The sequence below is a fragment of the Ammospiza nelsoni genome, chromosome 10, assembly GCF_027579445.1.
Source record: "Ammospiza nelsoni isolate bAmmNel1 chromosome 10, bAmmNel1.pri, whole genome shotgun sequence".
NCBI lineage: Eukaryota > Metazoa > Chordata > Aves > Passeriformes > Passerellidae > Ammospiza > Ammospiza nelsoni.
Genome location: NC_080642.1, coordinates 21,765,175 through 21,786,459, shown reverse-complemented (window position 1 = coordinate 21,786,459; position 21,285 = coordinate 21,765,175). Strand labels below are relative to the sequence as shown.

Sequence of the window (21,285 nt, the reverse complement as noted above, 5' to 3'; positions counted from 1 at the left end):
TCATTGATGTCCTCACACAGCTGCAGACACAAGAGTGCCCAGATACAGGGGTTTCTACCTTTTCACCCCAAAAACTAACCAGTGAGTGCTGGAATGGCTTCTGAGGAGCTGGCAGAGCCCCTCCACGCTGACATGGACAATGAGCATCCCCAGAGCCCTGCTGTGTCCTGTCAGGCCAGCCCTTGGTCAGCAGTTCAGCTCTTGGGCCACTGTTGCTCACACCCACTGGCCTTGTGTGGGCAGACCATTGTCCTTCCAGCCTTGGAGAGCCTGGGTGACCCTCCTTGACCCCCTCCTGGTGGAGCCATGCCAGCTCAGTGTCACAGCAGTGCTACATCAGACCTTGGCAAGGCCTCACTCCCACCCTGCTGCCCTCTGTCGCAGACATCTTTCATGGAAAATCCTTTCCTTAGGATTTTTCCTCCTGAGAAGCTGGGAGGCCTCAAGAACAAAATGTAAACAATGGTTATCTGCTGCTGTGGAATGCAACAGGAGCATCTGTGATTGGTCTCATGTGGTTGTTTCTAATTAATGGCCAATCACAGCCAGCTGGCTCAGACAGAGAGTCCAAGACACAAACCTTTGTTATCATTCTTTGCTATTCTATTCTTAGCCAGCCTTCTGATGAAATCCTTTCTTCTATTATTTTAGTATAGTTTTAATATAATATATATCATAAAATAATAAATCAAGCCTTCTGAAACATGCAGGCAGATCCTCATCTCTTCCCTCAACCTGAGACCCCTGTGAACACCATCACAGCCCTCCTTCCTCCCAGTTCTGCTTTTCCTTTGGGCACCCCTTTGGGATGAGGCAGTTTTCCCCAGGCATACCTGTGGGATGATGCCCTGCTGGTCCTTCTCCTGCTTGCCCATCATGGTGTAGGATTTCCCAGCTCCTGTCTGCCCGTAGGCGAAGATGCACACGTTGTAGCCTTCAAAGGCATGCTGCAGCATCTCCTCGCCAATGTCCCGGTACACTTGCTTCTGGGATGCATAGTTGATGTCTGCAGGCTGCACAGAGGAGGGGGACACAGAAATTTGGCAAGGAGGCCCTCCTGACCCTCCCCAGCCCAGCCTTTGAGGCAAGCTCAGCCCTCCCAGTGCTTACCGTAGTGTGGGACCAGTAGGAATAGTCAAAGCTGAAGCTTTTTGGTGTCTCTTTGGGCTGTTTTGGGTTCAGGATAGCTAGGGACAAACAGATGGGAACATGAGGCCATCAGCCACCCATGGTACCCCTGCCCCATGCCCCTCTCCCCTCCTCCATGTGGGAGGGATGAAGGGCGATGGGTTTCAGTCCAAAACCCTCCTGGAAGGCCGTCGCAGATATCTTTCCATGCAAAATCCTTCTCTTAGGATTTTTTCTTCTTGAGAAGCTGAGAGGCCTCAGGGACAAAATGTAAACAATGGTTATCTGCTGCTGTGGAATGCAACAGGTGCATCTGGGATTGGTCTCATGTGGTTGTTTGGAATTCAATCACAGTCAGCTGGCTTGGACACAGAGCCTGAGCCACAAACCTTTGTTATTCATTCTTTTCTATTCTTAGCTTAGCTAGCCTTCTGAGGTGAAACCTTTTCTTCTATTATTTTAGTATAGTTTTAATGTAATATATATAATAAAATAATAAATCAAGCCTTCTGAAATATGGAGTCAACATTCTCATGTCTTCCCTCATTCAAAAACCCCTGTGAACACTGTCACACAGCAGGGTCACAGGCTCCCTGTCCCCAAAGCCCCCGTGGTGTCACCTGTGGGGTGGGAGCAGCTGCAGCCCTGCCAGGGCTCCCCCAGAGCCCCTCTGGCTCCTTCCCCTGCAGGTGCCCAGCCCCAGCAGTGATTAATGCCTCGTGTCACACCAGCAGCGGAAACAAGAGTCTGCTTTTGTCATCCCCTGATGAAAAGGACGTTGCCATGGAAATTGGAGACTGCATCACTGCTCTTCCTCATGCCATGGGTTGGTTTTTTTTCTCCTCCTGTAGAGCATTTACCATGTGGTTTTATTTCTGAAACAACAGATGCATCAGAAGGAGCCCAAACCAGCGGGCAATCACGAGGTGCAGCCACCAGCCATGTTGGGTGACACTGAGGTGACATTGAGGCCTGCACAGCACAGCTCCCGTGCCCGCTGCCCCAGCTGCTCCCTGCCACCACCAAGGATGGAGGAACCACAAGCCCTGAGCTTTCTCTTCAGTCAGCCAGGGCTCAAACCCCTCCTGATTCCAGCTGGGCATTCCTGGGCAGCCCCAGGCACGGGGCAGCTCACTGCTGGGAGTCTCTGGTGGCCAGATGTGCTTCCAGATGTGCAGTGTCACACACAGAGATGCTTTCTGCTCTGAACCCCTCCTCCAACACCAACTCCAATGGGAAGGGTCCCCCACTTGTGACCTGAGAACAACTCAGCACTGAGCGAGGCAGAGAGGGGAAGGGGGGTCAGGATGCAGCCCCAGCCACAAAACCACAGCGTGGTGCTGCTGAGATGCTCCCTGGCATAGAGAGAAGCCCAGCTCTGGCACCAAAGAGGGGCTGGCACGGGCTCCCTGCCTGTCCCCCTGCTGCAGGCAGCCTGGCCGCACTACCCTGGGGCATCCCAGGCAGGCTGAACACCAGGAGAAAGGGCTGGGGAGGAACAACTGGGAATCCTCCCCTGGGAGAGCAGCCCACGGTGGCTGCCCTTTCCTGACCCCTGCTAATGCTTGGATGTGGTGCTGAGGGCATTGTGAAGAGAAGCAGAAGTTGTGCAAGAAGTGGGATGGAGCATCTCTGGTGGCTCCTGGTGCTCAGCCTGGCAGCTCCACCTGGTCCCCAGGCCTGTCCCTGCCCTGCAGAGTGACACTGACCGTGCAAACAGGAGCAAAGATGGGTTGTGGAGCGGGAATGGAGCAGCACAAGGAGCCTGTTCTGCATCCCAGTGCCAGCCCATGCTGGGCACAGGGCAGGGGATGGCACCACGTGGCTCCAGGCACCCCAGCTGCAGCTCCAGCTGGCATGGGACACCAGAGACTGGGACACAGGGGAGCATCCCAAGGGCAGGCATCTCCTGTCCTGAGCTGGAACACTCTTGCCATGCCCCTGCCATTCCCATTTATTTGCCTGCAGGCAGATAAATGCTGCTGGTGGAGTTTTTCCTTTCCTATAGGACTTGTGCAAAAAAAATCATGCTCTGGGCCATTGGGATTGAAAAGGCAAGGAGGGGTGTGGAGATGAAGACAAACACAGAAACAAGGGGGCAGGAAGGAGGAAAACTTCTGGAGGTGTCCCTTGCCTTGCCCTGAAGAGGCAGCAGCATGAGTGGGCAGGCACAGAGCAGGAGAAAGCCCAGAGCCCACCTCAGGGAAAATAATCACCGGGGTTTAAAGGCAGCAGAGGCACAGCTCTGGACAGCGAACATGACTGGGATCAAATATCCTGGTGGGAGCCATCAGAAGAGGGGCCAGGAGTGCTGGTGCCAGGGATGGTGCCCACAGGGTGCAGGACAGGCACAGAGCAGCAGGGCTGGGGGCAGCTGTGGCAGCTGGAAGCTTGCAGGTGAGAGGACAGCAGAGAAAGGCTGAGATCCCTCTGCCTCCCAGGGGCTCAATGGAGGCAGGAGAAGAAGCTGCCTCTCCACCCCAGCTCAGACAAAGGTCTCTCCAAATAATCCTGGGAAGGGGAAAACTTGCTCTCACCCCTCTCAGATATGTTGATCTTTGGCTTCTCTGCCAGGAGCTGGGGGGATTGGGACAGTCCTGCTCTGCTGGCACCCTCCTGCCTCCCCCAGCCACAGCAGCAGCAGAGCCCCCCACACTTTGCTCCCCAGCCCCCTGGCCAGGCGGATTAGCCAGTGGTTTGTCCATTCATGGAGAAAATCCTCCCTGTCAGCAAAGGGCCCCTGCCTGCAGCCCTGCTGCCCTCCCTGGAGCAGAGGCACGGGCTGCAGGGCTGGGGGCACGGCCAGGGTGAGCAGGGGCACAGCTCTGAGCAAACAGTGCCACGGTGGAGCTGGGGGATGCCTGATGCTCTTGGCTGGGACTGGGGCACGACAGTTCCCCCCAGGACCAGAATGGGGAACATCTGCCCTCCCATTGCCTGCCTTGGGCAGCTGGGAAGCTCCTGCATGGACAGGAGGCTTCCTCACTACGAGGGCAGGTGGAGAATCCGTGTCCAGCCAGAGACCAGCAGGGGCTGCCCCACAGAGCTTCCCCCGGGCCTGGGGTGGCCAGCGGGGTCCCAGCGCCCCCCTGCACCCCTGGGTGCTGTCCCCTGCCAGCAGCAGGGTTGTCATGGCAGCCTGCAGGGAGGGGGTGGCTCCAGCAGCGTGTCACCCACCGCCGGTGACGCAGGATGGAGTTATTTTAGACACTGCCCCATCTGGAGGCTTCCAGAGCCACAGAGGAGGGGTTTCACTGCCAGTCCCACACCCTGCTGGTGTCTAAAGAGGGGCAAGGGCTCCAGACAGCACACACAGCCCCAGGGCTCCAGGCTGCATTCCCCACCCTGAGCACACCATTCCCTGGGCAAACCCCCCTCCCATCCCTCCCTGCTGCTGCTGCTGCAGCTCCAAGAGCCCCAGAGAGCAGGGATGGGTCCTGGTGTGCTGCAGTGAGTGGTACCTGGCCAGGCAGTCAAAAAACATTTGCTGGCCCACACACAGCTCCAAGACCAGGTTGGAAGAGCCTGATCTCTAGTGGAAGGTTGGAACGAGATCATCTTTAACACAAATCCCTTCTAGATTCCCTTTAACACAAATCCCTTCTGAAAAAAGGGATTTGTTTGATTCTGTGATTCCTCTGTCATTGCCTACTGGGGAATACTGCCCCTTTCTTTCACTGTCACCAAAATCCAAGGGCTCAGTGCCGTGTAGGTCCCACCACTGCCATTCCAACAGCATCTCCCCATGGGATGCTGACCCCATTCCCACATCTCCCCGTCCAAACCACTGGAGATGCTTCAGGCATCCTCACACCGATCCCCCCCAGACTGCTGGGACCACACCACCCCTGCTCCTTGCCAGCAGCACCCAAACCCCCCTTCCTGCCCCCGGGGCACTCACTGGTGGTGCTTCCCGACATCTGGATGATGCACTTGGACTCGCGGCTCATCTCCCGGGAGTTGAAGGGCCGGACCCGCACCGCCACCTTCACCGAGGCTCCCGCCATGGCGCCGGCCCCGCCCGCCTGCCGCTGCCCCGGAGCGCTGCCTGGCCTGGAACGGGAGGGAAAGGAAAGGAAAGGAAAGGGGGTCAGGAACACCTGCATGCCAACCCACATCCTGCACCTGTGCTGCGTGGATGGATGGAGGGCCTGTGCAAGGAAACTGCAGGGAACGCTGCTCTGCCTCTGCCCCCAAGATGATGTTTTGTTCCATATCTCAATTTACCTGTTCTCTCTGTCATACCTCAGGTCAGGACCCCCAGCTCCGTCCCGGTGGAGCACTGGAGCCTGCAGGGCTCAGGGATGGAGGCTCCAGTGCTCATCTCAGTCCCCAGGGCAGCACTGGAGCCTGCATCCCCCTGGGCACTCACAGCAGCCACTGCCAGCATCAGCACAACCCCAAGGAGCAGCTTTTCCACCCCAGGGTGACAATGCCATCAAATAGGTACCCCCCCAATCTGCAAGAAAAGTCCCAGCCCGTTACCAGAGCCTGCTGCCTCCGCTCCAAGCCCAGCAGAGCAGGGCTGGGCAGCAGGACAGAGCAGGGAGGGAGGCAGGGAAGCGATGGCATTCCACTGGGAACGGAGGCGGTGGCTGGGCATGCGCCTCCCATTCAGCTCCCACAGAGCAGACCTGCAGCATCAGCACCAGCAGCCCTTCCTGGGGAGCCAGTGGCCATTGCACTCAGCCCCAGCTCCCAGTTTACCATCCTATTTCCAGTCCTTTTGCTGAAAAATTAAACTGCACATCTCACCAAGACAAAACAAACCACTCGCCAACACCTCCCAGAGCAGTTGAGCATCCCAGCACTGATGCTCTGCAGGCCAATCCCACCTTCCCTCAGCTGCAGTTAAGCCTCAAGACCACTGCCCAGAAAATTGTACTGGGATCCTTCCTCTGAAAATTGCTTTGGGATCCTTTTGGACCTGCCACAAATCCCTTTCTAACATCCATCCCTTTTCCTGCCTTTCCCTACTCCCTGGCTCCTCCCTGCTGGTGAAAATGGAGCACAGAACCCCTCAGAAAATGGGCAGGAGCTGCTCCTCTGGCATCCCAGCTGCAAGGCTGGGTGTGAATTCCCTGATGCTTTCCAAGCCTGGGTTTTGCCAGCAGGATGTTTGCCCTGGGAGGAAGGAGATCAGGGAGAGAAATGAGATCGTTAGTGAGCACCAGCTCTGGTTACATGGGCCAAGACCAGAAGGAGGGATCTTGAACATGAGATGTGTTTTCTCACAGTGGAAATGAAAAATTCAGGAGAATTTGTGGAAAAAGTGGGGGGAGAGGGAAGAAAAAACCAAATCCACAGAATAGAAAGTATCCCAAGAGAAGGGGATGGTTTTAAAACTACCTGAGGTCTGACAGCTGAGGTTTGATTTCCATGGGGTGAGAGGAAACCAAGGACACGGCGGAAAAATTTGCATCGAGAAAGTGTTACAAGCTTGGCACTGCCTTTCAGAAACCCTTTGCCTGTTTTATAAGTGAGCTGGCATGTCCAACAGCGTGCAGAGGACAAAGCTGCTTCTGTTGGAGTTCCCAAGCCCCCCTCTTATCTCCCTGCTGGGATGGCTCTGCAGCTCCCACTGTGCTCAGCCAGTGATCACACCCATAAATCCCACAGTTCAAGCGTTTGGTCTCAGCTTTCCTGAGCTTGGATTATTTTAAGCAGGTGTTTAACACCACCCTTGAGTCCCTAAGCAAGCAAGTGGGCTCTGCCTCCCAGTGGCCTCCGCCTCCCTACTCAGCTGGGGGAAGGAAAATTAACCAGCAGAGCTTGCCAAAGGGGAATGGAGGAGTTGTTTTTCCCAGGAAAACGATTGGATGTATTCCCAAGTGGAAGGGCTGCATCTTCACCGGGCCAAGAGCTGGAGCTGCTCCACCCTGTGGCACCGCTCAAGGACAATGGATCCACCCCCGGGGCAAGGCTGCCCCTGACACCTGCCCATGTCACACCTTTCCCTCTGCTCCCGAGCCAAGGCAGCTCCCTTCCCCAGCTCTGCAGCCTCTCCAGAGGTGGCTCAGGTCCCTGCACAGCCCCAGTGAGCCCACCCCTCAGTGAGCCCACCAGGACCCGCTGCTGCCTGCCTGGGCCACCTCAGCCCCTGCTCTCGTCCCCTCCCACCCTGTGCCACTCCCAGCCGCTCCAGCCCCATCACTGCCCACAAAGACACTCTGGTTTCTCCTTTGAACACTTTCCTGTGTGCCTCATTCTGCTGTGTGCCTTCCATTAGTGCTGCTTTCCTTTCTTTGCCTTTTTCTGCCCACTCAGCCCCACACCCCACACCCCACCAATGCTGGCTGTGAGAACCTCCCTCCTGGCCAGCAGCACCTTTTCTCTCTCCCTGCCATCACAGTCTACATCCCAGTGTATTCCCATCTGGCTGTGATGTGATGTGAGCTCCTCTCCTGGCCAGCATTCCCTGCTGCAGAGTCCCAGTTCCATTTTCTGCTCCCTCCATTTCCCTCAGCATCCTTGGTGGGCAGTGCCCTGCTTCCCTCTGCTCCTCTGCAGCTCTCCAGCTCCATCCAGCCAAGGAGCCCAGGTGACATCCTGTGCCCTTGGGGACCTCCAGCAGACACTGCCCAGCTGCTCCTCACCCTCCTTTCCTTCCCCTGACCCACTCAGCTGCAGGGAGGCAGCCCTGGCATCACTGGGCATCCAGGGGAGAGAGGGGCAGGGCTGCAGCGGGCAGGGCAGGGCAGGGCAGGGCAGCCCCCCTAGCCTGTGGGCAGCTCCAGCCCGGCCAGCTCTCCCTGCCTGGGGGCAGCCAGAGCAGTTTAATCTGCTGCCATCGAGAGAAATTCGATAAGCCAGGGCCAGCCCTTCGCTGCTGGGAGGGTGCCAGCACCACAGCCCTGCTCCCTGCTCCCTCGCTGCCGCCTGCCAGGGCTGCCCTGCTCACAGGGGAGGCTGCAGAGAGGAATGGCCACGTCCTGGGGCCAGGGGGAACATCTGGACCTGTCCCCAGTTTCCATCTTTCCCCCCTTCCCGTGCACCCTGCTGGCTCTGCCTCTCCCTGTGACACACCAGGCACCCCCAGTGAGGGGCAAATCATGGAGAGCCACGGTTAACTGGATCAGCCAAGATTAATTGGGCAGAGATTAGCTAATGAAACCACTCTTTAGTGCAGGGGCTACCAACTGGCAGCCTCTCCTGCTGAGAGGTGACCAACAGGACAGGGAGCATTGTCCCCAGGTGCCACCAAGCAGCAAGCTCTTCCTCAAAGGATGCTGTGCTGCTGTCCCCCAGCTCCAGCAGATGAGGAGCTGCCTCAGCCAGGGAGATCCAAGGTGAGTTTCCCTTTGTCTGCTCCCATCCAGCCCCACATCACCTCAGCCAGGGCGAGGGTGGACGCCCCGTTGGCAGCACTGGTGTGTTCTCAGCAGCTTTGCTGTGGTGAGCCCTTCCCCTGCAGCCTTTGTTGGGGTCTGGCTGGGCCCACGGGGCTCTGTGGTGCCTCCAGGGCAGCAGGAACACGCTGCTGGATGACATGGCACCGTCAGGCTCCTCACCCACCTCCCGCCCCACACAGCACAAGGGGCCATGACGGTGCAGTTTTCTCCAGAGCAGCACCTGCAGGCAGGGAGGCAGCTCAGAGGACAGCCCAGGACAAGGACAGAGCCCCCCACAGCCAGATGAAAGCCAGCCCAGCTCCCCCATCACCCTGCCCCGTGCCCCCTCACCTCCTGCCCACCCCAATGGGGGACACAGCCCCAGGGCAGAGCTTGCAGCTCCCTGAGAATTCCCAGGCAGATTCAGTTCACAGGTAGCAAATGTAAGGACATGGATGAGGGGTTCTGCTCCCCATCTCTGCTGCAGAGTAACCCCACCCCCATCCCTGCTCCCTCCATCCTCTCTTCCAGCCATGCCAGCCCAAAGCAGGGAAAGGGGCACAGAAAGGGCAGCGAGCTCTGGGGGCACCGCTGGGCACGGGCAAGGGCAGCCAGGGAGGGGCTGCACAACAGATCCCCACAGCAGCCAGGCCTTGAGGGGCTGCAGGGAGGTGCAGGGTGGTGCTGGCAGCATCTTTACCAGCGCCAGCTGCCACCTCCCAGACAAAATGGAGGTCAGCAGCAGCAGCAGTGTGCCGAGATGGCAGAGCCACCACACCCCTGGCCATACCCGGGGGATTGTGTGCTGCTTCTCTGTCCCCAGAGCCACAGAGGCCACCTGCTCGGGGCTGCTCCGGGGGCTGTGCCTGCCTCTGGGGTGGGACAGAGGATGCTCGGCTGGTCCCTGGTGCCCCCCGAGTCCTGATGGTGTCGCATGGGACCCGAGCAGGCAGGAGCCCGGCTCACTGGGGTCTGCAGGGTCTAGGGGAGGAGGAGGAGGAGGGGGAGAAGGCAGCAGAGGAGTGAGACAATGGGGCAGGTGCAGGACTGCTCCCTGCGAGCCTGGATGACAAGCGCGGAGCTCTGCGCTAGCCCCGCACCCCGGACCGGCCCCTTCCACAGCCAGCAGCCACCGCAGTGACATGGCGGCCCTGGTCCGGCCACCCCACAGCGCAAGGTCACCGGCAGCTGCTCGTCCTTGGGGGCCAAGAACAGCCTGGGCACCGCAGCATCTTTGCCGTGCGAGAGCCCCAGGCGGGGCACCCGGCGCTCCCCGCAGCGCTGCTGTTCGGCTCCGGAGCATCCTGATGGTGATGACGCAAGATGGCTCAGCTGCACAGCCACTGCCATCTGCCCCGCAGGGGACAGCAGGGGTGCCTCCGGGGCGGCTCCTGTGCCCCCCGCCACGGCATCCTCCCTTCGCACCCTGCCCGGGGCCGGGGCGGCAGAGGCGTCTCCCCGTCCGCGGGCAGCCCCCCCGCGCACCCCGGCTGGATCCTTCTGGAAGATGATGGGGCGGCACCCGGCGCTCCCCGCGCTGGGGACCCCAGGGCAGCTTCCTCACACCCCAACACCGAGCATCGGGGGGGCTCCGCAAAATGGCCCCCGCCCGCAGCCCCCCCGCCCCGCCGGACCCTCGGGACGCGCATCCCGCTCCCGCCCGCCGGGGCCACGAGGGGCGGCACCGCCACCGCCGAGCAGCCCCGGTGTCCCCCCGCGGCCATCGCCCCGGTGCTGCGCGGTGCCGCCCGCCCCTCCCTACCTGTGATGCCCGCGGCCGGGGCCGTGGCCGGTTCGGAGGGGCGCGGAGCTCAGCCGTGGGCGGGGGGCGCCGGCATGAGGCCGAGCCGCGCGGTGCGATGCGGTGCCGGCGTCGGTGCCGGTGCCGGTGTCGGTGCCGGTGTCGGTGCGGGTGGCAGCGGCCCCGCCCCTGCGGTCCCCGCCCCACGCGCTGGTTGGCGGCCGCCGCCGCCCGGAGTGGGACGCGGGGACCGGGAGGGCGCGCGGGGATGGAGCGGTGACGTCAGCGCATCCTCCGGCCCCGGGAGCTGCGGAGCCGCCGCAGGGGCGGGGCGGGGCGGGGCCGCTGTCGCCTGGCAACCGGCACCGGCCCGGTACCCCCGTACCCCCGTACCCCGGTACCCCCGTACCCCGGTACCCCGGGCCGGACACCGCTAGCGCTGCTCCCCGGTGCAGAATTCCGAGGACCGGCCCGGTCCCCGGTGCCGTCAGTTCGCTCCTCCGTCCGCCGAGCCGCCGCCCGGGGCACGGCCGCTCCTGCCCATCTGCGCCCGGAATTGAGAGGCAGCGCAGAAAGCGGATTATTCCCTCGCTGCCAGCTGTTTGCAGCCTCGCCCCACGGCAGCCCCGAGGCCACGCGTGCCCTCCCCGCCCCAGCCATGCCCCAAATCTCCCCAGAAAACAGGGACATCTCCGTCTGATATGTCGTCATCGCTCTGGTGGGTGATGGCTGGGCAGCAGTCCCCGGGCTGGCTGTGGCTTCCATCAGCCATGTCGGAGCAAACTCATCTGTCCCCAGCTCCTCTCAGTGGTCCTGGCCCTGTGCCTCTGTCCCTGTCTTCAGCAGCGGCCACTGGTGCCATTTCTGCCAGGTGGCAATTCCCACCCCTGTGCTGCCATCCCTAACCAAAGCTTTGCTCACTGAGGGGCTCCTCTGGGCAGGGACCCACTCATGGCTCTGCTAAAGCTGGCAGAGGGCAGCTTGTTTGCATTTCAGGGTATGGATGGCAGAGAACATGCCAGAGGTCGGGCACAAGGCAATGTGCTGTGGGTACACACAGCAGGTAACAGAATATCGACCCCACGTGGGGCCTGTGGCACCCTCAGGACACTCTGGGATGCTCATGGTACAGGCTGAGCCTGCAGAGCACAGCTCGGTGGGGCAGGGATTGTGTCAGTGTCCCAGCCCACAGCCCTGGTGCTCATCAGTCCCCTGGCCAGCCTCCCTCAGGCTGTCACCCAGCCAGTGTCCCTCTGCAAGGCAGGGCCCTGGGCAGGGAGCTCTGCTCAACAGGAGCTTTTTCCTGCAGGAGGAGCTACAACCATGGCAGCTGTGCCAGACCATTCTCAGCACAACCATCCCGAGGCACAGCTCCAGGTGCCCAGAGCAGGGATCCCTCCTGCTGGGATGCTGTTGGGAGACATAATCTTTGCTGTTGTGTGGGCATGGGGACAGGGACTGCCTGGATACCTGGACAGTACTGCCCTGAGCACCAGCAAGGGGGCATCCCCCAAAACGAGGGGCCCAAGGCAGCAGGGACAGCACTGGTGACACATTAACCAGGCAGGGGAGGCAGCCAGGGGTAGAGTCCAGACTGGCAGTGGAGGGGCACCGATTTCTGGGTCAAGGTCCATGGGGACACTGGACACTGCTGGCACGGGATCCACCGTGCTGCAATGCTGGCAGCTGCTCAGGCAGCCTCCACCACTCCTGTGCTCTGGGCTCAGCTGCTGGGCACAGCGCGGCGTGCCATGGCCACCAGCCTGCTCCGCGTGTGCCCTCCGGGGGAGCTGCTGCGGCCCCTGGCCGTGCCGGAGCGGCTGCTGCTCGGCCCGGGCCCCAGCAACGTGCCCCGCCGCATCCGGGCTGCGGGGGCAGCCCAGCTCCTCGGCCACATGCACCCCGAGGTGCTGCAGGTGAGCCCAGCCTTCCTCCCCTCCCCTCCTCCTCCTCACCCCCAGGAGGGGCTGGAGCGGCTCTGCTGGGGCCGGAGGAGCAGGAGCAGTGCTGGCCAGCGTGCTGCCGCCGCAGGTGATGGATGAGATCAAGGCAGGCATCCAGTACGCCTTCCAGACACGCAACAGGCTGAGCCTGGCCCTCAGCGGCAGCGGCCACTGTGCCATGGAGGCCGCCCTCCTCAACCTGCTGGAGCGAGGTGACACCGTGCTGGTGGCCATCAATGGCATCTGGGGACAGCGTGCTGCCGAGATCGCCAGGAGGCTGGGTATGCTGGGGCAGGCCTGAGGGGACTGGGCTTGAGGGCAGGGTGCCCTGGTTTGCTGTCCCAGCCCTGGCAGTGCTCGGTGACACAGCTATAGAGAGTACTCCATTTTTTCCAAGAATGATGCCACCCCATTTATGGTGCTTTATGGCACTGGGCAAACCTGCATGAGGCCAGACCCTGGCAGGTGCCTCTGCTCCTGGTTCATGTGTGACCAGTTCCCCCATGGATCAGGTGACTGCCCAGTGTAAGTATGCCCACCCTTCACTCTCTTCTGCCCAAATTCCTGCCAGGAGCCAATGTCTGTGAGCTGCTGAAGCCCCCGGGCAAGTACTTCACTCCACAGGACATTGAGCAGGTGAGTGCTGGCCGCTGTGCAGAGGGCACAGCTGACCTCCAGCATGGTCACCTTCCCCCTGTGTCGTGCAGGGCCTGGTGCAGCACAAACCTTTGGTGCTCTTCATCACCCACGGCGAGTCCTCCACTGGGGTGCTGCAGCCACTGGAGGGGCTGGGCGAGCTCTGCCACCGGTCAGTGCATGGTGGGCACTGGGGATTTATCTGTGCTGGGCTTTGTGTTGTGCTGGAAGTCGGTGCCAGTGAGACACGCAGCCCCTGTGGGGACTAGGGCTGCAGGCAGAGATGTGGCAGAGGAGGTGGCAGCAGCAGCAGGCTGAGCTCTGTCCTCCCACAGACACGGCTGCCTGCTGCTGGTGGACGCAGTGGCATCGCTTGGGGGAGCCCCCATCTTCATGGACCAGCAGGGTAAGAGCCACAGTGCCATCATGGGCAGCCAGGGGACAAAGGGCTCATGGACAGGGAGAGAGGGCAGTGGGATCAGCAGCCCCTCAGCCTGCATTTTGGCTGGCAGCACTAGAAACTGGTCCAGTCTGTTCCTCTTGGAGACCATCAGCAGTGCCAGGAGCCCTCCCAAAGCAGCCTGAACACAAGCAGGACCTGCCCTGTGTGCCATCCTTGTGCTCCCCACCCACCACTTGCAGCTAGGTCAGAGAGCTCAGCATTTTCCTGCTGGGAGCCTCTGATTCCTCAGGAGCTGTCTTCCCTCCTGGGCAGAGATCGATGTCCTGTACTCGGGGTCCCAGAAGGTCCTGAACGCACCCCCTGGCAGTGCCCCCATCTCCTTCAGTGAGAGAGCCAGGTAAGAGCAGCCTGGCTGGGCAGTGATGGGGCTGGATCGCCTCTCTCCTGCTTCTGTCCTGCTCTGCAGTGCTATGGGGATGGAGCCCATCCCATCCCATCCCATCCCATCCCATCCCATCCCAGGGCAGTGACTGGGAGCTGGAGCCAATCTCAGCGCTCACTGTAGGATGGGAGCTCTCTGCGCTCCCTCCCGCCTTGGAGCTGGTGGGGTGAAGGTCCCCCCTGTCCCCAGCACTCTGTCTCACCAGGGAGAAGCTGCTGAGGAGGAAGACGAAGCCACCATCCTACTACCTGGACATTAACTGCTTGGCGAACTACTGGGGCTGTGACGGGGAGCCGCGGAGGTGAGGCCTCTCCTCTCCTCTCCTCTCCTCTCCTCTCCTCTCCTCTCCTCTCCTCTCCTCTCCTCTCCTCTCCTCTCCTCTCCTCTCCTCTCCTCTCCTCTCCTCTCCTCTCCTCTCCTCTCCTCTCCTCTCCTCTCCTCTCCTCTCCTCTCCTCTCCTCTCCTCTCCTCTCCTCTCCTCTCCTCTCCTCTCCTCTCCTCTCCTCTCCTCTCCTCTCCTCTCCTCTCCTCTCCTCTCCTCTCCTCTCCTCTCCTCTCCTCTCCTCTCCTCTCCTCTCCTCTCCTCTCCTCTCACACGGCTGCAAACACTCCCCACCAGCCTCTGTGCCGGCTCGGGGGCTGCCCCTGCCCTTCAGGGCTCAGCCCTGCCTCCCACCACCCTGCCTGGCTGCTGCTCAGGTGATGAATGAGGAGGGAGGATGCTGTGCTTCAGTTTCCCCATGAGCACGGGGCTGCAGGCGAGCCGAACCCCTCCGGGTGCCCCTTGCAGGTACCACCACACAGCGCCCATCAACAGCTTCTTCAGCCTGCGGGAGGGCCTGGCCCTGCTGGCAGAACGGGTGAGTGGCACCGGGCGGGCAGGGCAGCCCCAGCGGTGCCCGTGGGTGCCTGGAGGTGCCTGTCAGCAGCAGAGATCTCCCCTGTGCTCTGCCCGCAGGGTCTGGAGAGCTCCTGGGAGCGGCACCGGGCCAACTGCAGCCAGCTGTGCCAGGGGCTGCTCGACATGGGGCTGGAGCTCTTTGTGGAGGAGGAGGTAGGTGCAGGACAAGCCCACCATCACCACCATCATCACCAGGGAGTGGGGGCAGCGTGAGGACACAGCCCTGAGCAGCTGGAGATGTGCCTGGGCAGCTTTTGATGCCAGGGAAAAGTCTCCCTGCTCTGTGATGCTCTCTCCTGGCGCTGTGCTGGGGTCACAGGGGCCGTGGGACTGGAACCAGTTTCTCTGTTCCTCAGAAAGCCAGGCTGCCCACCATCACCACCGTCAGAGTGCCCGAGGGCTACAGCTGGAAGGACATCACGGCTTTCCTGATGGACCAGCACGGCGTGGAGATCGCCGGGGGCCTGGGCCCCACGGCCGGCAAGGTGGGCACAGCCCTGCCCTGCTGCTGTGCCCACGGCTGCTGGGCACAGCTCCCCGCCTTCCCTGCCCCTCCCTGGCTGTCCCATTGCCCGGGGCGACGCATTGCATCCTAACCGCACACAATCACCGCTAATTGAATAACCACGCGCGTGATTAGTAATTAGCGCGGTGACACCTCTTTATAGGGAACGGGGTGTTAAATGCGAGTGAGGGAGCTGCGCACAGCCCCTCACACGTGGCTGGGTGTCCCTCAATCCTTCCTGCCGAGGCACAAACACTCATCCTCCTCCTCCTCCAGGTGCTGCGCATCGGCCTCATGGGCTGCAACTCAACCTGGGACAACGTGGAGCGAGTGCTGGGAGCCCTGCGGGACGCCCTGCAGCGCTGCACCCGCAGCCGGCTGTGAGCCCCCGGGCACTGCCTGGCATGCCTGGCACCAGAGGGACTCACTGCCTCCCTGGGATGCTGCAGGAGCCACGTCCAGCAAGCCAAGGCGCTTGGAAAGGAGCTGGGATAGCAGGGGCATGGAGAGGATGGCTGTGTGAGGCATGGCTCAAAACCACTCAACCCATCACCCCACAATGGCCTGGCCCCTCAGTTCTTTCCCTTCCCCTGGCCCCAACGTGGTGACCCTCAGCAAGCTGGCAGGGGGCTGGATCAGGGTCCGACCACAGGGTTCTATCCCTCCCATCACCAACACCTCACCCTGCAGTGCAGAATGGCAGCCATCCCCTCCAGGTTCTGTACCATGCAGTTCCCAGTGCCCAGCTCCAGAAGGGGCTGTGTGTGCCCCCTCCCCAGTTCCACCAGGGGCTGTGTGTGCCCTCCCCAGCTCCACCAGGGGCTGTGTATGGCCCCTTTGCATGCCCCAGTGCCCAGCTCCACCAGGGGCTGTGTGTGCCCCCTCCCCAGCTCCACCAGGGGCTGTGTGTGCCCCCTCCCCAGCTCCACCAGGTGTGCTCTCTCCCCTGTAGCACCTTTCCTCAATAAAATGACACAGCAGCACACTGCTCCCTGGCCCTGCAGCCCTCCTTGCAGCCCCCCAGAGTTCTGGGACCCCCCAGTGGGGCAGCAGCAGGCCCCACTCAGCTGTGCTGAGGGATTTCCTGGCGGATCCTGGCAAGGAGCTGGGATGCTGCAGAGCGGCGTGCGCTGTCCTGGATCCGGAACACCTGGAACTAAAGTGGGTGAGGAGTGAGGGGACAGGGCTCCCCACTCTGCCTGAGCCCCGTGGCCAGCACTGCCAGCCTTCCACAGCCCCCCAGAGGGCTCAGACTGCAGCTCATCCCAAGCTTCCTGGCCCAGGTGGCTCCTGGTGCTGCCCCGTACCTGGCTGAGCAGGATGTCAAAGTAAGCAGTGTCCCAGCAGGAGCCATCCCTGGTGGGGAGCTGCAGGAGGGCTCTGGTCTCCCTGTCTGCCTGGCAGCTGCCACTGAACCCGTGGAGGCCAAAATGGAAGCGGAGGAAGCGCTGGGGGTCCCAGGCAAAGCTCTCCACTTTGTGGTAGAGGGAGGCAAGGTCTGGGGCAGCTCCTTGGAAGAGGTTTTCCACTGGGTTCAGGAAGTGGGGCAGGTGCTGGGTGGCTAGGCAGCGGAGGAGGATCACCAGGAGCCTGTAGACAGAGCCCTCCAGGTCCTGCCAGTCCTCTGGGGAGGGGAAGAGCTCTGTGCTCCACAGCAACACCATCTGTGAGGAGGGAGAGAAGAGCACAGGGTCAGGCCTGATGCCAGGAAAGCTGTCCCTTCACACCCTGCAACCACTTGTGGGGCTGAACCCATGGGGGCTGAATCAGATCATACTTTTCTGAAGGCCATATAAATATATCTGCCCTTTAACTTGAAAAAAAAAAAAAAAAAAACTCACAACCACCACCCCCAAAACATCAAAGAAAGCAAAGTACACAGGATTTGGGTTCCTTGGAGGTGGAGCCACTCTGTAAGCAGAAAACCTCTTTATATTCTTCTTGACCCTCGGCTTGGAGAGCCCTCAAAAGGCAGGGCACACCTGGATTGTGCCACCAGGGGCTGTCCCCGGCATGGCCAGCTGGCTCCAGAGTGTTGAAAGCAGCTTGGGTGGGGAGAGGAGGTGTTTTCTCAGCAGAAACAACACCCTCAGCCCTGTGCAGGCACGTCCCAGCACACCAGGGCATGGGGAGCCTGGCAGTGTGGCACAGGGATGCCATCCTGCACGCCCTGACAGTGTGGCACAGGGATGCCAGCCTGCAGGCACTGGCAGCCTGGCACAGGGGATGATGCCCTGCAGAGCCCCAGCTCTGAATGCACCAAGTGTCTTCAGTTGGAAGTTCCTGGAGTCCAAGGAAGAAGAATCAAAGCCCTCTAACCACGGCTGGCAGCAGCACAAACCCTCCCCAGGCACAGCCACGGGCTGCTGCACCCCAAACCCTGCAGCCCCCAGTGTGTGGGTGCCTGTGCAGGGGAGCAGCCTTGGCTCTGCCTGCCCAGAGAGCCACGGTCCCAAGCATCAGAGCCAACCCACCTGGAGGTGCTGGAAGGTGAGAGGGCCTGTGCCAGCCTGGCCCCCCCAGTCCTGCTCACGCAGCTGGTCCAGCAGGCGCAGGCTGTCCACACGGGGCCCCTGCAGGGAATCCACTGCCCACAGCAGCTTCAGGAGGGGCAGGTGAGTGGAGGACCTGGAGGAAGAGAGTGGGGTCTGCTGGCGGGGGAGAGGAAGACCTGCATGCTGCCAGGATGGGGGGAGCGTGCCTGCAGAGGGATCCCTCCATGGCACATATTGTCCCAGCCAATGCAGCACCCTGGATCTGCAAGATCCTGCTGGATCCACCTCCTGTGCTTGCTCTGGCAGAGCAGAACCTCAGAGGTGTGGAGAGAGATGTGTGGAGAGAGCAGTGTTCCCATTGCTGAGCAGCTCCTGCCTTCCCAGGAGGATCAAGAGTGGGGTGAAGTGGGGTTGTTCTCCCCTATGTGTACTAGGGAGGGGAGCCTGGGTTGGTCCCCAGTGAGAGGCTGGGCATCCAGCTGGAGCACCTTGTTCCCAAAATACACATGCACCGGTCCAGCTGCCTGCTCAGCCCCTCCATGGGGGAGGCAGATATGTCAGTCCAGCCCTGTTTTGTCCTGCAGCCCACCTTGGGAGGGAGCTCATCACCCTGCTACTGTCTGCACCCCAAGCAAGGATTTGAGAGCTGCCCTCTCTGCACAGTTGGGGTGCAGTTACAGTGGATCATTTCAGGGCCTCCTTCATTTGCATTCCCCCTCTTTCCCTGAGCTGTCTGAAACTTGGCTGAGGTTTTTTTGTCCAACACAGAGAAGAGGGTTTGAGCATCATGAAGGGGTGACTTCAACCCCTGCTGACACATCCCCACCCTTTCCCACCCTCTTTTTGCCTCCAGCCAGCAGTGCTGCCAGCCAGGGGCCATCCCTGGAGCAGGGTCACCCCTCTGCTCATGCAGCCGAGCCTCTCACCTCCAGCCGAGCGGGGAGGCAGGGACAAAGTGAGCCTCCTCCGTGGCCCTGCTGAGGCTGCCCGCGGGGAAGCCCCGGTCGCTCCGCCGGCCCCGGAGCTGCAGCGGCTCCTGCTGCCTCCGCACCACCGGCACGATGTCAAAGCGAACGGGCTTCCAGCTGCCGCGGATCAGCAGCGAGAGCTCCAGGGCATCCTCCCGCAGGTTTTCAGCGCTGATGTCACCTGGATGCAGAGGGTTTGGCAGCAGTGAGCAGGTTGGCACAGCCGGTCCCGCAGGCTGAACCAGCACCCGTGGCCGTGTCCCACCCCACTGGAGTCAGCCCTTCCCAGGGCTGCATCTGGGTGCAGTTCCCGGTAAAATCCCTCTCCCAGCCGTGCTGGGGTGGTTTTTCAGGAAGAGGCCTGGCAGGGGTCAGGGTCAGGCACAGCAAGAAGTCTCCAGCAGTCAAACCGAGCTGTGTTTCTGGGGGGCTGAACAGTGCCAAGAAAAGCAAAGCAGTCAAAAAAAAATGAATCGGGAAAGGTTCATTGGTTTGTGGGGGTGGAGGAAGGTGAAGGTCACTGGCTTGGCCACGGAGGAAGGAGGGGATGCTGGACCTGCTGGGACTGGGGTAAGAGACTTTCAGAGCCACTGGTCCTCCCCACATCACCCTTTCACCCTGGCTGGGCTTTCCTTCAAGAAGCACATTGGGAGATGGAAATGCATGAAGAAAGCAAAGTACACAGCTTATGGAGCAGCTATGGGCAATTCCCAGGGTCCCCTCCCACCATTTCCTTTCCAAGGACACTGCTGCCAGCTGTGTGTTCACAGGGTCAGACCCATGCCCCAGGGTCCTGGTCCAGCTCTGGTGCACTCCCAGCTCACTCTACAAACAGGGAGCAGGGGGCACCTGGAGGCCAAGAGATGGAGAGGAGAATGTGCTGAGGGTAAGCCAAGCCCACCAAATCCTTGAGCAAACCCTATCTGGGCTTGGTGCGCCCACCAAGAAGGGTGCCATCCGCCCCAGGTGAGGATGACTCTGATGCCTGGGATACCAGGGAACAGTTTGCATCTCCGTTCCTCAGCTGGGGGCAGAGCCCATCCCAGCCCACAGCAAGGTGCTCGCTAACCTGCCCCTGCAGCTTTTGGGTGGGCCACATGCCCAGGAACATCGGTCCCAGCACGTTTCAGAGGGAGGGATCACTGCCAAGCTGGGGAGCTGGGCAGGCCCTGGAGGCAGTCCCTGCCTGGGAAGCACCGTGCCAGCGTACGCACCTGGCTGCAGCAGGAAGAGGCGTTGGCAGCGCACGATGGCTGAAACAAGGAGCTCTTTCAGGCGCTGCAGGATTTTGCCTGGGAGCAGGCAGTGCTCCATCCCATCCACAGCACCAGTCCAGTCCTCCAAGTCAGCCCCAGGAGAGCAGAGTTCCAGGCAGCAGGTGCTGAGCTCTGCAGGATGCTCCGGGCTGCTCCGGCGTGCCAGCACTCGCAGCGTGTCACCGTCAATGCGCAGCGGCACCTCCAGAGTCACGGCGTCCTCAGAGGCACAGAGAGAGAACTCGAAGGCCTCCAGGTTCCTGGCGTAGTCCACGAGGAAGCGAGGATCCCTGGCATGGACACTCTCCAGCAGGGTGAGCAGGATGTCCTCGGCCCGCTGGAAGTGCTCCATGCGCTGCCTCTCGCGGGACAGGATCACGCCGAGGTAGCTGTGCCAGAGGGAAGGGCTGGCTTCCATGGCAGCTCTGCTACTGATCTACGCTGCTCCCGCAGCAGGAAGGGTTTGTGTGGGTGGGGAGGGCAGGGCTGGGGCGGGCGGAGGGAAGCAGGGCCGGGCGGTGACAAGCACCGAGTGCTGGGTGACACCCAGGGACAGGTACAGGGCAAACCCAGGGCGGCGGCTTGAGTCACACCGTGTCCCCTCTCCCGGCGCTCCAGAGGGTGACAGCGAGTGTTCAGCTGCTGGGTCATGCCAGGGGAACGCTGTGCTCTCCCACACCGCCCTTGGCACCACCTGGGTGCCAGCAGCACCCTCTCCCAGGCAGTGCCAGCTGAAGGAGCCACTGTCCTCCTGTCCTGTCCTGGCACAGCTCAGCCCTTCCCGCCCTGTGTGGCACCCACGGGAGCCGGGCAGTGAAGGGCTGCAGGACCCTGAGCCTGCCTTGTCGGGGCCCAGAGCAGCCCTGCAGGCCCGGTGTGCCTCTGTCAACACCGGGCTCAGCTCCATGAGGCTCCATGAGGCTCCATCAGGCTCTATCAGCTCCATCAGGCTCCATGAGGCTCTATCGGCTCCATCAGGCTCCACCAGGTGTGCCCCTCTCCAGCAGTGAGCTCACTGGGCTGCAGGAGGACCGAGCCAGGAGGGGGCACAAAGCGGGGTTGGGACCCCAAAGCTGCCGTGGGGAGGGTCGGGAGCGGCGGGGCCCGTCACAGACATCTTTTATGAAAAATCCTTTCCTTAGGATTTTTTCTCCTGAGAAGCTGGGAGGCATCAGGAACAAAATGTAAACAATGGTTATCTGCTGCTGTGGAATGCAACAGGTGCATCTGTGATTGGCCCATGTTGGTTGTTTCTAATTAATGGACAATCACAGTCAGCTGGCTCAGACAGAGAGTTCAAGCCACAAACCTTTGTTATCATTCCCTCTCATTCTATTCTTAGCCAGCCTTCTGATGAAATAATTTCTTCTGTTTTTTAAGTATAGTTTTAATATTATATATATCATAAAATAATAAATCAAGCCTTCTGAAACATGGAGTCAGATCCTCGTCTCTTCCCTCATCCTCAGACCCCTGTGAAGGGTCCCAGGGCTGCTCCCTGCGGAGCCTCAGCCCCGGTGCGGGCAGGGTGCCGGC

At 61.0% G+C, this 21,285-nt stretch overlaps 3 protein-coding genes across 18 annotated transcripts in view; 1 reads left to right on the top strand and 2 right to left on the bottom strand.

Annotated features, from left to right (window-relative positions):
• The window catches only part of KIF1A (kinesin family member 1A), a 43,067-nt gene extending 32,680 nt beyond the window's left edge, over window positions 1-10,387 (bottom strand). For all 16 annotated transcript variants that reach the window (XM_059478913.1, XM_059478914.1, XM_059478915.1 and 13 more), the window contains exons 1-4: window positions 10,222-10,387; window positions 5,030-5,181; window positions 1,111-1,187; window positions 834-1,013 (exon numbers count right to left, since the gene is read on the bottom strand). In XM_059478913.1, the coding sequence (XP_059334896.1) occupies window positions 834-1,013; window positions 1,111-1,187; window positions 5,030-5,135 (363 nt within the window). In that variant the 5' untranslated portion in view covers window positions 5,136-5,181; window positions 10,222-10,387. The remainder of the gene's footprint in view (window positions 1-833; window positions 1,014-1,110; window positions 1,188-5,029; window positions 5,182-10,221) is intronic.
• A 1,510-nt stretch (window positions 10,388-11,897) lies between these two features.
• On the top strand, window positions 11,898-16,020 carry AGXT (alanine--glyoxylate aminotransferase). Its single transcript, XM_059479324.1, has 11 exons — window positions 11,898-12,116; window positions 12,232-12,424; window positions 12,715-12,779; window positions 12,851-12,951; window positions 13,115-13,185; window positions 13,495-13,579; window positions 13,830-13,925; window positions 14,415-14,484; window positions 14,583-14,678; window positions 14,882-15,010; window positions 15,307-16,020. Exons 1-11 carry the CDS (start codon window positions 11,952-11,954, stop codon window positions 15,412-15,414), a joined length of 1,179 nt encoding a protein of 392 aa, XP_059335307.1. The 5' UTR covers window positions 11,898-11,951; the 3' UTR covers window positions 15,415-16,020.
• On the bottom strand, window positions 16,018-20,170 carry MAB21L4 (mab-21 like 4). The gene is made up of 5 exons (XM_059479325.1): window positions 19,708-20,170; window positions 18,452-18,674; window positions 17,505-17,658; window positions 16,338-16,694; window positions 16,018-16,186 (listed from the first exon to the last, which is right to left on the bottom strand). The coding sequence occupies exons 1-5, from the start codon at window positions 20,165-20,167 to the stop codon at window positions 16,094-16,096; spliced, it is 1,287 nt and encodes a 428-aa protein (XP_059335308.1). The 5' UTR covers window positions 20,168-20,170; the 3' UTR covers window positions 16,018-16,093.
• Window positions 20,171-21,285: the final 1,115 nt, after the last annotated feature.